Raw genomic sequence first — 13,021 nt, 5'->3', positions numbered from 1 at the left:
TTTGCATCGCCATAAGTCTCATTCAAAACTCAGCTCATGACAGCACTCAAGGAGGAACTTGGTTACTGTGATTTAGCAGGGACGGAGACGTTGCTTCATTCCGCCTCAGCCAAGTGCATTCAACGGGTGCTGGACGAACGTGTAAATATCTAATGCTCCCTAGAGAACGTTTAGACATCGTAAGAGCTTACCTCGCACAGTATAGTGTAGCGTTGAAGTTCCGGTCGAACGTCGAATCATCTGTTCTCATGGTCCGCGTAAATTGACCAAATCGGGTAGGGCCCGAAAGCGGCAACCATTGATCCCCACGATCTTTTTATCGGGTAATGACTGCACCACGACTGTGGAGTTATGACAGACACAGAGAGAGGGAGAGAGGATAAATCCCCTCAAAATTGAGCAGCCTTGGAGGTAGCATATCGCATCTTGACTGTCTGCTTGGTGAGCTGTCTTAGAAGTTGTACCGGGCACGATCAGTTTCTTGATCCAACATGTTCTCCTCCTCCGCTGCCGCCACGTTCCTCGTGCTTGGTGTAATATCCTCGGCAGCGTGGGCGGTGTTCCGATGGCGAAAGGTGAGAAACGATACAGGATCATAGGAGCGCCAGCTGAACGAGACAGGCTCAACACGCAGCCCTTGACCCGGCAGTTTCTCGACTGTACAGAGACATCACGCCGCTGCGTCTGGATTGGAAATCCAAAGAGCAGATCCAAAATGCGCCGTTGAAAGGCACCTACCACCTTACGATGGGTTCGTATTTTTTTTTTTGGCCACCTGGGAAATGCGGAAGTAAGGTGTTCTGATCGACATCAGCGTTGCAGACGTGCTCGTTCGACGAGATGATCGATATGGACAAGACATACATGGACAAAGTCATGCTCCGACGGCAGATTCTCAAATCCGAAACCAGGACCGCCACGCAGGCTAATCCAGTCGCCTCCAACGCTGTCCATGAGCTGTACGAATGGATGTTCGGCGTCTACCTTCCGCAGCGATATCCGACGATGTTCTCTCGCCTGGACGAGAAAGGCGTGCTTCACAACATCGCCTTGAATGAGTACATACCGCTCACGCCGCCGTTAGACCCTGTGGAGTGCCTCACGATCCTAGGGTCACACGTTGACACGGACTTCCTTCTCCTTCTGCCTGTCGCAGATCCCAAGGCCAGACCGACCCGGGCCCTTCCAACGCCAAATCCAGCCTTTCCGTACCATCTCCACGCCTACGTTGTCTGCTTCCCGTCGGGCTTCGACATGAAGCAAAAGTTCGGGCTGCCTCTTGCCGCCATTCACCGGCCCGTGCCCGGGTACGCGCAGAAGCTGGAGAAATCCATGGACCGCTTCTTCACCACCCTTCCGTTCGGCAAGGTGGTCAAAAGGGCAAATTGGGCCATCCAACAGGGTCCGGCACTGTTCAAACCCAGCGGCAACCACTTGGCCACGACGCTCAAGCCGGAGACGATGGCGCCGCCTAAACACGAGCCCACGGAGCAAGAGTTGAAGGAGTGGGCAGAGGACGCCGAGAAGGTCGTTCCTGAAGAATGCATGTTGAGAAGCGAGAGGCAGACCTTGCATCGGTTGGAGAGGTCTGGCGCGTTGGTGTTTGCGTTCAAAACATATCTGTATCCCCTGCCAGAGGTCAAGGCGGCGGGCTTGGGCGAAGACCTGGCCGATTCCGCCGAAGGTCTGTGGAAAGGAAGTGTGCCGGCGATGGCAGTGTATAAGCGGGGCGTGGTATGGGCTCGCAAAGTCGTAGAATACTTAAGAGCACCGTAGCTGATGTGCGGACACTTAATCTAAGGAGGATCATACGGTTCATGGCAATAGATGGGGAAGCTAGATGAATGTGAAAAGGGACGTCTTTTGTTCCCGGTTACGCATGAAAACGAAAAATGCCTTCTAATTCGCATGTTTTAGCTATCGTATCAACTCATCTTCCGCTATCGTCCTTGTTTCTCCAACTCTGCTTTGCCGGACTCACATTCTCCAGCAACCAATTCATTCAATGCTTTTTCTTCATCAACTGGAACGTGATTACCTTCATCGACAACCTGCACGGTCGATCTTTTCACTCTCCCACTCGCTTCAATGTCCTCCCTCGTCGCGTCCCTCTTCTCCCTCTTGAGACTCGCACCACCATGCCACCCTATCCAGCCCTTTTCCCACGGACCTCTCAGACAGAGAAGCAAGATCGCACCTCCGCATAGTCCCACACTCATACTTCCAGAGTGAATCCAACCGCCTTTGGCGTACACCGTGTTGCCAGCCGAGGTTCCCGTGATCTGGCCGAAGAAGGTGAACAGCATGAAGGCCGTGTTGATTCTGTTGCGGGCGCGCGGCGCGATGCTGTAGATCTGGCTTCGATTTGCGACCTGGCACGTCTGCATGCCCGCGTCGTGCATGAGCGCCTGGACAATTGGACCGGCGACGGTAAAGGTGCCGGTGTACGTCCCCACGGTGACGGACACAAGGACCATAAGTAGGCCGACGAGAACGGAGAGCCAGGGGTGGAATCTGTCCGTGACCAAACGGCCGTATATCGGGGCGAACGCGATGCCCGCGATGCCAATCAGGCCAAAGAGGCCGATTGGCAGCGGTTTGTAGTTGTACGGCTCGCCCGCGAGCAAAAATGTCAAGGTGGTCCAGAAGTTGGTGAAGGTGGCCGAAACCAAGTACGAGATAAGGCAGGCTTGAATGAGCAGCGGCTCTCTGACGAAAATCTTGACGATGGACCACATGAACTTGAGGTAGTGGAAGCCGTCCGGATTCGTTGACGGATAATCGGGCATGAAGAGCCACAGCAGGCCAAAGATGAGGTACTGGAGGCCGCACGACAGCCAGTAAATGTTGCGCCAGGAGGTGTAGTTGACAACTACGCCCGAGAGAACGCGGGCCACGAGGATTCCCAGCGTCAGGCCGGCTACCACGACGGACAATGCGGCGGCCCGTCGGTGTAGAGGGGCAAGATCACCAACAAGAGGAAGCATGATCTGCGGCGTCACTGTCGTGACGGCAGTGATGAATGTGAGAGCCGAGAAGACGGCGAGGCTTTTGGTCAGGCACAGTCCAATCCTATTTCAAACATCAGCACGAGCGACTGACGGCGGGCGGGGAGGGTTCGTGGTTGAAGCATACCAGACGGTGGCGGTAAACAGCACAAGCAAAAGCGTGAACGGTCTCCTTTTGCACACATCACCGAGCGGGCAGAGCAGGCCCAGCCCAACGGCGTACCCGGCCTGGGCGAGCGTCGGCACCTGGGAGACCTGCTCGTACGTCACGTTGAAATCATGGGCCAAGATGTTCAGGATGGGATGAGAGTAGTACAGATTCGCGACCGTGAACGCGCCAGCGAACGCGAACAGGCAGTTGAGTGCCATGGAGAATTTCGGCGGATCATCTGGGTTCCACCGGCATCGAGGCGGCGTCCACGAAAGGATCCGATAGACTCTGGAACGCGTTACGGTCGTCCATGTTTTCGAAAGTCGGGACGGTAATTTCTGGGATGCAGCCTCCAGGGATTCTGAGCATTCCTCGGACTGTGGTGGTGGTTCAGATACGCCCGGTGTAGCGTCGGCTCTATCTCGACTGGGGCGGCTCGAAGACTTTTCGTCTTCGGTTGATGATAGCGTCATTGCAACGGGCTCGGCGCAACGGGTGGATTATCTACCGCCCGACATGAGGGGAGAATAAAAACCAACACGAAATGGGGAAAATAGAGATACGGTGAGGGCGGGCATTGGAACGCGACGAGGAGCCGTCTAACTGGCAATTATCAATCAATTCGATCGCTATGGTAGTGGAGAACACGATCCTTAACTCCATAAGCAGGCAGGGCCGGCTGAAGTCAAACGTAGCTATTCCCGCGTGCCGGCTGCCGGTGACGGCTGCACCAGACGTTCGCTAAGTTTCGAGTCGAAAAAAAAAAGCCGCCTGCACGAACAATCTAGCGTGGAAGCTGGCCAGTATGCATTGGGTATATGTCTTTACAAGCCCTCTCGCCGGGCTCGTGCGGTGCGCAACAGAAGGCCTGCTTGTTGTTCTCTCGCGTATTCGGCCGTTCCCCATGATCGATGGGCTTTGCAAACGGAACTCGGGTTTCAAGAAGTTGGCTGGAAGCTGCTTTGCGTTCGGACGCCGAATGAAAGATAAGCTAGTTGTATGGGGAAATGCAGGGAACCTTTGTGAGCGACGGGCTGAAGCTCTCCGAGACGAAGGTGAACAACGGTAAAGTGCCGTGATTTGGCTTGCCGTGCCACCACATATTGAATACGTTTGCAAAGTCGTATTCGCTTCGTGTGCTTTAGTATTGCCTTTCACGTGGCTAATGGGTCGTCGCGGATCTCTTTAGGCGACAACGACGAGAGAGCCAAAGGTTTAGCAGTCTACCTTTGACGACTCTTGCACCGCTCCCTAAGCTGCGTTCCTGCTCGTCAAACGACAAACTTTGATATCTGAAATGGGACCTCTGCCTCAGGTCTCCCAGCTGGTTTTGCTTGGAGCCGAAGGGCTTGGCTGGAATGCTCAACCATCGTTACTCAAGGGCAGCAGGACTATCACAATTCAGTGGACCTTCGGGCCCCGTTCTTGACCTTTGATCCATGATGCCGACGAACCCTTTATTTCACTCAAAAGAATTCGTGTAAGAGCATGAAGCACTCTGAACCAAAACCAGCGGAGCCTGTAAATGGACTCCATGCATTCCGCAAAACTCATTTGACGCAGCACGCATCAACTTCGCGTTATTTTGATACAGTGGAGGATAAGAAGTGGTTCGGCAGAGCCTGTCACGCACAGCCCAGCCCGGGAGAGGTTATGGATAAACCAATGGTAGAATTTGAAGGAGGATTTTACTCTTGATTGTGTGTTGCTTTCAACGACAGTGCCGCGTCAACTTTATTCTTCAGCCCTCTGCGTGGCACTTTACAGTGTCTCACCATCGGAAACACCCAAAGACATGATCCAGCGTGTCTAAAAGAACCCTAGATGCTCCCAGACTCCATTCCGAGCTTCCTATATTTGCTACAGACGGCTTATCGGCACGAAGACGAGAACTCTTATTATGAGGGTCCAAGCCGCTGAGCGGAGATACTTGTACCCGTGATGAGCATTCCGAGGAGAGCATCGTGGAACAATTGGAGGAAGATGCGCGGAAGCAACACGCATGGGCTTTCGCTGAGCAATAACGAAAAAAAAGAGATCTGTAAAGCAACTCAATTGATCAGCATGGAGCTTTTGCTCCGTAAAAGACATTGATTCATCAACTTGTGCTCGATTACGTTGTATCACACATCAACTACGGTGGTATGTACGATCGTCCCAAAGCGACCATAGACTACGCCAAGGACATAGACATGCAACATAGGTCGCATATCAATTTTCTAAAGTGAGACGTGGAAGAGTACCTAAAATAGACCTCAGGTTTTGGAACCCAGAGGCACAAGACGCGTTAAGTAGACACAACAATTCGTGAAGTGAGGTGAATTAGATGACAGGAACTTAACCATTTGCTCACGATCTCATAGCGTTCGGAATCATGGTAGTCATTGGGTGGAAGAGATGCACGGTGAATTGTCTTCTGACGCGACCTGCACACTGCAAGATCGTCGGCTCACATCGTACGTATGTGATGTCTTGGCGCACGGAGCTCGATGGGCCCCCGGGTGTGACCTGCGCGAGCGCCTGCGGCGTGTTCATCGCCGGACGATGAGAAGGACTGCATCGAGATGCGAGAAGAACTGGGAGCTCGAATGGACGCTCAGCGGACAAGGAGAACGAGTAAGCTTACTGCAGGCGAAAACAGCAGCCGCATGCTTTAACACGCAGCAGCACACGAAGCGAATCATGCGAAGGAGCCCTGCATATCGAGATGTGCGGAGGGAACTTTCGCTCACCGTGCTACGGGATTTGTCTTCTCCATTCATCGACGCCTCGAAAATGAAAAAGGGGGTCGCACCTTGTCTCTTCCTCCTCTTCTCGCTCTCGTCTGAACACGATAAACCACAATCCATCCATGTGAGGCGTTGCTGGGGGGAGCTCGGAGCCAAGGCCGGCGCCTTTCTTATCGCACAAGCAGTCGGTGGTGATGTCCCCCAGCCTCGACGCTAGCCGAAACAAGGCGGGCACATTGAAAAAGGCCGCTCGGCTCCTCAGCCAAACCCCTGGCGCTGGGGGCGAACAATGGGCTGCTCCTTGTAATGACCGTTGCGGGACGCTGAATGATTTTCGCCGGGGAGGCTCGCGCAGGGCGAGTGGACTTCCGTGACGGACGCGCTGGTGTCGTCATCGACTCGAGCGTGAACGAGCAGGCACAGCTTGCGGGTGTCTTCGCACATACATGTGGGCATGCACGGCTTCTAGCTTCCGGCCATGCAGGGCGGAAACAAGGCCAAAGACGAAGCCGGGCAGAGACACAGAGAGCCCTGCCTGCGCGGAGTCTGAAAGAATGCGGGTTGGCGGACGTTCGATTTTGAGTGTGGCGTGTGCCCTGCGCAAAACACCCAGCGCAGCACTGGGCGGTGGATTTCCTGTAGTCTCCCCTGTGCCGCTGTGGACAGAGTGCGCCTCGCAATCCCGACTTGGGGAGTCCTGGAGAGCGTAAGGTTGGGAGTGGCGGCGCGACGCTGTCAGCAGCTGTGGCCTCGCGCGGTGATGCGTGTCGTCAGCGCTGCGGGCGGCAGCGCACGGAGGTGGACGAGGGGACGGACTGAGGGCCAGCGGCTCTGCAGCAGAATTGGGTTTGACGCAGCAGAAGGTAGACGCAGCGGAAGGCCGTCGGACGATGCTGATGCCACGGCGACGCCAATATGGTCGAACAGGAATCACGGGCGTGCCGTGTTGTCGTTCGTGGAGCTGGCGTGTCGCCGGGAGCGACGATGGGCACACGCTTCACCACTCAACCACGCCATCGCCATTGGCTGCGCAGCTCAGCTCCAGCCTTGAAAAGGTCCAAGCTGTGACCGCCGCTGAAGCCGAACAAACAACTGGCAGTCCCGTCCCTCCTCTGTCGTTACCGCAACAGATCCCCCAGACCAACACGAAGCCCGTCCCGCCCGTCGTTCGATCGCCCTGGACGCAATCCAGCCGGCGGAGGCCGAGTGGGCAAACCAAGCAGACAACCCGAACAACATCGTCCTGGTCCACATACCGTATCCCGTTGCGCTCCTCCGCCGCTCGCTCTCACACGTACGCCCTGTCTTCTATCTTTCTCACCCCCATCACCTTGCACCGGCAACCGACCCCGTGGCTCCCCGCTCCATTGCACGCACGAACAGAAGCACCCACGCTGCGGCTGCGCCTTGGTGTTGTGTCCGTCTGAAGATCTTCTCCCCCAATTGCACCCTGCCAGACAGCCTTACCAAGTAGTACGGGTCTTTGCTCCACTTGTTTTGGCCATTGCCTTTGTGTCCCGAGCAGAATCCCTCTCGCCTCGTCGACCGGACTGCTTCTCTTCTTGTCAACACCACTTTCATCCCAACGCTATCGGGTAACAGACACGCCTGCTGGGTTTTTGGGTAGCCAGCCATGTCATCGTCCCCGTAAGCTAGGATGTGTATTCGGGGCCACGTCTCGACCCACTGCCCATTGACCTGAGTTGCTGCCTCGACTATGGCTGCCGCAGCCGTGGACACCTTCACAATGGCGTTGGAGTTCCACGAAAGCAAGGAGGGCAGTCTCTTCGATGCCGTCTTTGGAGAAACCGCCGTTTTCGACAACCCCGATGTCCCCACCACAACCACCTCTTCGCGTGAAGGCTTGCCGCGGGCAGCGAGCTACAACGACTTCTCGACCGCCGTGCTGCACGAAGCCCAGTCCGACTCTGCCAGCAATGACGACGTGAGGGATTCATCCTCCATCGACGACACCAAGGCCGACGGTGTTACCTCAGCCTCTTCCGGTGAAACAACTCCAGAGTCGGAGGCTGCTCCTTCTTCCAATACAAATGCCTCCCACAAGAACGGCAAGTCCCCAGCAATGGAGCGGCGGATGGAACTGCCGAAGCTCGACACCGCCGACAACGTCATAAACCGCAGCCCCGCCGGCGAGTATGCCATGACGGCGCCCATCCTACGAACGCCGGCCTCCGCAGAGAGTGACGAGGTTCACGAGCTCCCCTCGCAGTCCTCGAACCATTTGACGGCTCGATTCAGGCGAAGGTCGTGGATGCCTGGCTCTCGCTCGCCGTCTCCCGGCAGCAAAAAGAGCACAGCGGAGGGCCTGGTGGACACGCTTGGCAAGGCTTCGAGCGTCGTCAGACGATCGTCCCCATTTCGACGCAGCACTGATTCTGACAACGGGGATGGACGTTCAAGAAGCAGGAGCTCGTCGCTGTCGAGATCGATAACGAGCAAGCTGTCGAAGCGCCCCAACAGCGCTGTATTCGAGTCTCCAACGAAGGGTTCATCCTCCCCTGTAAACAAGCCCTCTCAGCCCTCGCAGCTATCCAAATCCTTCTCTACGGACAAGCTCTCGCTCAGCAGCTTCACCAAGAAGTCTAGCGGCTCCACGCCCCCGGTACCGAGGCTGACGAGCAAGGATAAGCAGCGATTAGCGAACTCTGAAGTGACAAAGAAGCGTGACGAGCTGTGGACCGTATTTCGCAATTTGGAGGGTGACTTTCAAAAGTACGTGCGGAAAACTGATCGGTCTACGTACAGCGATTTGAAATTGGACTGACGTCGTGCCAGATTTCAAAGCAAGCCAACGACATTGAAAGCCAACGTAGTTCGGGCTTCGCTGATCCCTTTCCTCCGCGAGTACCAACACCATCAATCTACGTACAATCTGCGCTTCGAAGATCTCGAGCGACGGGCAAACATACTACACAAGTGGTGGAGTGGGCTGCTTGAGCTCATATTGAACAAGAACAACCAGTCCGTGTCTGGCACAGATAGACCAGTTGTGTTCGATGGAATCCTCGGCATCATGGAGCGACCGGAGTGGCGGCTGGCGCCTTCTCCCTACGCTCCTCTGTGGGACAGGCAGCAAGCCGCGAAGGGCCACCAGAAGTCTACTTCGGTCACTTCGACTTCGTCCGAATCGTCGGACGTCATGCTAGGCGACTCGGTTGTTCACAACGTACGGAACTTGTTTCAGCAAAATCTTATCGATCAGATGGGCTACGTGGTCGAAAAGATGGCAATGCGGAATGCTCCGGCGAGCTCCGTGTCCTTTTGCGGTCGAACCTGTGCTTATGCGTTCTTTTTCTGCCCTGGTATCGCGGACGTCCTCGTTAGGCTGTGGAACCCCACGATGGATAGCTTGAACCGTGTTCTGCAGGAATGTGGGCACAAGCGGTCCATTAGTTTGAAGGACACAGCGGAACGTATTGGACAAGGATTCCCATCGCATCTGAAGTCGCTGAGGTTCCATAACATCTCTGCCATATACAAGGCTCTCCGAAAGCCAGCGCCATTGCCGCTACGGACGCACACACTACCGTGGAGCAGCCACCCGTGGGTTAGCAGGTGGTGTGGAAAGGACAGCGACCTCTTTTACGTGTTCGCCAAGCACTACCACATGCTTGTGGTCGACTTCTTGCCTGCTGATACAACACGCACCGAGCGACTCTGTGCACCAGGTCTGATCTTTGTGCATGCTCAAATACTGATGAACATGGATGCGACGATCCACCGAAACGTGATGCCAAATCCGATGGACCCTGGAAACAGCAATGGCAGCACGGCGAATAGCACGTTCGACGACATTCTCGGCGATCCTGATTCTGCGGCTCCGCCCTTCCCTCTGCCTCCCGCCGCCAACGCCGTGCGACAGATGAGCGAGAACCGACTCATCATGCTCGTCCGAGATCTGCTCTCGGAACGAAACACGAATCCAGAGGAGGTTCGGATCATATTCGGGATGGCGTTTGCTGACCTGCTCAAGGCTGCGGCTCGCAGGACGTCGATATACGACCCTTCCGCGTGCTACGTGCTCTGCGACTTGTTGGAAGAGGCGTTCCTGATCTTAGTGCGGTACGAACAACTCAACCCGGTCATCGGATCCGTGCTTGATTGGTCATTCTGGATGGATGTGTGGAGGCGAATTGTGGAGAGTCACAACACCACGACCGAGATACGTCTGTACGCGTTGCTCTATAGCTTGTGGCCTGCTTTTGTCATCGAGCCTCAACGGCGAGCTGAGCTGTGCGCTTCTTTCCTGCTAGAGCCAAAATTCTTCGCGAGCCGATTCAACCACTGGTGTCCCATGGTGCGGGCGTACTATCAACGCCTTCTCTGCTGGCGTGTCGCCCGTTTCGACGGCGAAGAGCAGCCCGGCGACGTAGAGATTCTCAGCCGGCTATCTGAAAACCTTCAGACACAATACGGATACTATCTATACATGCGGGATGCGGCGCAAGGTTCGCCAACTTTGCTCCCGTCTACAGCGCCTTGTAATCCTGCTCCAGGGCGGCGTCTGCTCATTGTACGCACGGACCATCTTGCGGAGAAGTCCCGTGGAGCTTTCATGTCGTTTGACGGTGTTCTGACTCCCCATCCGGCCAGTAAGAGGCAGTCCATGTTAGCAGATCTGTCAGATTCCGAACCGCGTCCGGTCTCCAACGACTCCACGGACAGCGAACCTGAGCTCGAGGAGCGAGGGCCTCGGAAATGGGGTCTGCTTCGCACCATCATTGGAACCTCTAAGCAAGAAACTGCGAAGGCCGGTCAAGCATCGCAGGATACGAAAGAGAAGAACTCGGCACCCCAGCCCCAGCTTGTGAAAAGACCATCGGACGGTTCTGATGAGTCCCAGGAGGATCGGTCCAGCTTCAGACCGTTCACCTTCAAGTTCTCGCTCGAGTGGGCCGATCGCCTGGACAGGCGTTTGCAGGCACCAGGGCCAATTCGCATCTCGCCGCCAAAGCTGCCGATGCCCGCGCAGACTCTTCTGAACGAGTCGAGACCTGCGACGCACTCATCGCTGACACCCCCGCGCAGCATTGACAGTGTCTACACAGACGCGAAGTCAACAAATTCGGATAGTAACAAGAGCGTGGACGTGCGACCGCTCGAGCCCAAGGGCGAGGCTGTCATGCAGGCAAAGTACTCCGGACGCGCGCTTGCGGAGTGGATGCTCGTCGTCCTAGAGTGTGGCAGCTTCTTCGATCGTAGAAAGGCAGAGGGTGTGCCGGGCAATCGGTGGGTCGAGACGCCAAGTCTCGGTGTTGAGTCTTTCAAGAAGCCTGGCTAAGCTGCTTGAGCAACATTCGCCCATTTGTGTGGAAGAAGGTCTCAGTGACAACTCCACACGACGTTGACAACCATCCCACGTTGGACCTGCTGGTCCTGCTTTCGCATCTGGATTGAGCGAGACACATGCATTCATTTGCGCATTTTGGGGTCCCGGCAATCATTCTTACGGCAGGCTGAAGAACAAGTAGTCATTTTTTTTGTTGTGTGGTTTTGGCAGGGGTTTTTTTTTATTATTATTATTATTAGTATTTCCTTTTTCTATATACTTGATTCTCCCCATCATCTTTTTCTTTTGGGACGGGGTATCATAGTTCACTTCTGATAGTATGAACTATACACAATACATTGTACATAGTTTGTGACAGTACGGCATAGAAATTTGGGAACTATCTACAAGGATTTGGCGGGCCGGATGGGTGGGTTTGAGGTTCGGAGTATATTGTTACCTTTCGCGGTACGCCATAGTTAGATTGGTGAACTTGGAGTGGCGAGCTGCCACCGTAGACATCCAACCAATGCAAGAACTTTTGAAACCCATGCTTGGCCCCTCCTCCCCCCCTCCCTTTCCAAGTGTTTCGCCGAGCACCGTTCCCCTGCCAGCGGATTGTTAGCAGATAGCACGAAAGGCGACCGCCGAATGGCGGCTTTGGTGACGGCGTGTCAAGGGGGATCTTCAGAGTCCAGAATGAAGGCTTGGGATCATCGTCAAGCTATGCTTGGCACACTGCGGTCGGCCCACTTGTCAGCCTCGCGGCGGACGAAACCCTCCATGCTGAGCATGGCGACGACGAGGAAGCCGAGCTCCTCCCTATCCGTATCGAAAACCTCCCACCACTCGTCGCCGGGAAGCTTGACGCCGACCTCCCTCGCGGCGAGGTAGATGGCGGCGGTGGCCAGGGAGGACGGCTGGTGGGTCAGGAAGAGAAGCTGGGGGCTGAGCAGGGCGGTGTTGAGCTGGGCGAAGGCGCGTCTGGCCAGCCGCGAGGCGGCGTCGCGGTCGGCAAAGACATCGAGAGCCTGCAGGTAGTTGACGCAGAGGCTGTAGGGCAGCGCGACGTGGACGTCGAAGCCGAGGGTGCGCAGGACGAGCAGCTCGTTGGCGACGAGCTTCTCCCTGCGCACCTGATACGCGCCCTCGGACACGTAGTACGCCTCGGCGTCGCTGGCCTCCGCATAGGCCCGCGGCGCGACGAAGGTTGCCTTGAACGAGCCCAGGTAGGCGTACGTGTTGACGACGCTTCTTGGCGACTTGGGCAGCGCGGACAGTTTCGCTGCCAGATACAGCGCCGCGGCGGAAATGTCCTGGGAAGCGGCAAACGCAATCGTATCAGCTTGCTGTTTGGATGCTCACGGTTGCCAAGAGAAAAGGGGGAGAATAGAGGGAGGGCATGGGCCGGCTGACTTGAACATCGTGCTTGTGGAGACTCCCTCCTTCGGGGCCGACCCAGAAGCGCTGGAAGAGGACGATGGCTTGGGCGATGATGTCCTGCGGCAGCCTGAGCAGCATCCCAGCGGCTTGTGTCAGTCGTGACCCGGCGAAGATCATGGACGTCTCCAGCTCGGCGGAGACGCCGTCTTGCTGCGAGTTGGAGACGGCCAGCTGCTCTGGCGTTGCCAGAGCGTTGACCAGGTGCGAGGTTTCATCGCTAATCGGCGCCATGGTACCGAGAAGAGGCGCGGGGCCAGAAAAGAAAAATTTCGTGATGCTCTTGACCTGACCGGCAGGTTTGGATATGGGGAGGTCACGATCACGGGGTGTCGCGCTGCGCACAGACCATATTTGCTTGACGTGTGAAGGACACGGTAACAAGCTTCTTCCCAAGCACGAA

The 13,021-nt window shown here is 55.9% G+C and overlaps 4 protein-coding genes across 4 annotated transcripts; 2 read left to right on the top strand and 2 right to left on the bottom strand.

Annotated features, from left to right (window-relative positions):
* Positions 1–355: 355 nt before the first annotated feature.
* On the top strand, positions 356–1,896 carry PV09_01057 (uncharacterized protein). The gene is made up of 3 exons (XM_016353896.1): positions 356–575; positions 622–751; positions 815–1,896. The coding sequence occupies exons 1-3, from the start codon at positions 492–494 to the stop codon at positions 1,774–1,776; spliced, it is 1,176 nt and encodes a 391-aa protein (XP_016217991.1). The 5' UTR covers positions 356–491; the 3' UTR covers positions 1,777–1,896.
* On the bottom strand, positions 1,878–3,791 carry PV09_01056 (uncharacterized protein). The gene is made up of 2 exons (XM_016353895.1): positions 3,136–3,791; positions 1,878–3,072 (listed from the first exon to the last, which is right to left on the bottom strand). The coding sequence occupies exons 1-2, from the start codon at positions 3,630–3,632 to the stop codon at positions 1,941–1,943; spliced, it is 1,629 nt and encodes a 542-aa protein (XP_016217990.1). The 5' UTR covers positions 3,633–3,791; the 3' UTR covers positions 1,878–1,940.
* Positions 3,792–6,898: 3,107 nt separating this feature from the next.
* PV09_01055 (uncharacterized protein) lies at positions 6,899–11,728 on the top strand. Its single transcript, XM_016353894.1, has 2 exons — positions 6,899–8,621; positions 8,685–11,728. The coding sequence occupies exons 1-2, from the start codon at positions 7,606–7,608 to the stop codon at positions 11,188–11,190; spliced, it is 3,522 nt and encodes a 1,173-aa protein (XP_016217989.1). The 5' UTR covers positions 6,899–7,605; the 3' UTR covers positions 11,191–11,728.
* PV09_01054 (uncharacterized protein) lies at positions 11,405–12,942 on the bottom strand. Its single transcript, XM_016353893.1, has 2 exons — positions 12,595–12,942; positions 11,405–12,494 (listed from the first exon to the last, which is right to left on the bottom strand). Exons 1-2 carry the CDS (start codon positions 12,850–12,852, stop codon positions 11,898–11,900), a joined length of 855 nt encoding a protein of 284 aa, XP_016217988.1. The 5' UTR covers positions 12,853–12,942; the 3' UTR covers positions 11,405–11,897.
* Between the last annotated feature and the right edge of the window lie 79 nt (positions 12,943–13,021).

The sequence above is a fragment of the Verruconis gallopava genome (genome assembly GCF_000836295.1).
Source record: "Verruconis gallopava strain CBS 43764 unplaced genomic scaffold supercont1.3, whole genome shotgun sequence".
Taxonomy (NCBI): domain Eukaryota; kingdom Fungi; phylum Ascomycota; class Dothideomycetes; order Venturiales; family Sympoventuriaceae; genus Verruconis; species Verruconis gallopava.
Note: the sequence above shows the minus strand (reverse complement) of the source record. Positions and strands in the feature narration are given on the sequence as shown.

Coding starts and splice junctions, on each gene's coding strand:
- PV09_01057 (XM_016353896.1), top strand. CDS start 492: ATGTTCTCCTCCTCCGCTGCCGCCACGTTCCTCGTGCTTGGTGTAATA. Junction 576..621: donor CGGTGTTCCGATGGCGAAAG/GTGAGAAACGAT, acceptor TGAACGAGACAG/GCTCAACACGCAGCCCTTGA. Junction 752..814: donor CACCTACCACCTTACGATGG/GTTCGTATTTTT, acceptor GATCGACATCAG/CGTTGCAGACGTGCTCGTTC.
- PV09_01056 (XM_016353895.1), bottom strand. CDS start 3,632: ATGACGCTATCATCAACCGAAGACGAAAAGTCTTCGAGCCGCCCCAGT. Junction 3,073..3,135: donor CTGTTTACCGCCACCGTCTG/GTATGCTTCAAC, acceptor TGTTTGAAATAG/GATTGGACTGTGCCTGACCA.
- PV09_01055 (XM_016353894.1), top strand. CDS start 7,606: ATGGCTGCCGCAGCCGTGGACACCTTCACAATGGCGTTGGAGTTCCAC. Junction 8,622..8,684: donor TTGGAGGGTGACTTTCAAAA/GTACGTGCGGAA, acceptor ACGTCGTGCCAG/ATTTCAAAGCAAGCCAACGA.
- PV09_01054 (XM_016353893.1), bottom strand. CDS start 12,852: ATGGCGCCGATTAGCGATGAAACCTCGCACCTGGTCAACGCTCTGGCA. Junction 12,495..12,594: donor TCCACAAGCACGATGTTCAA/GTCAGCCGGCCC, acceptor GCCGCTTCCCAG/GACATTTCCGCCGCGGCGCT.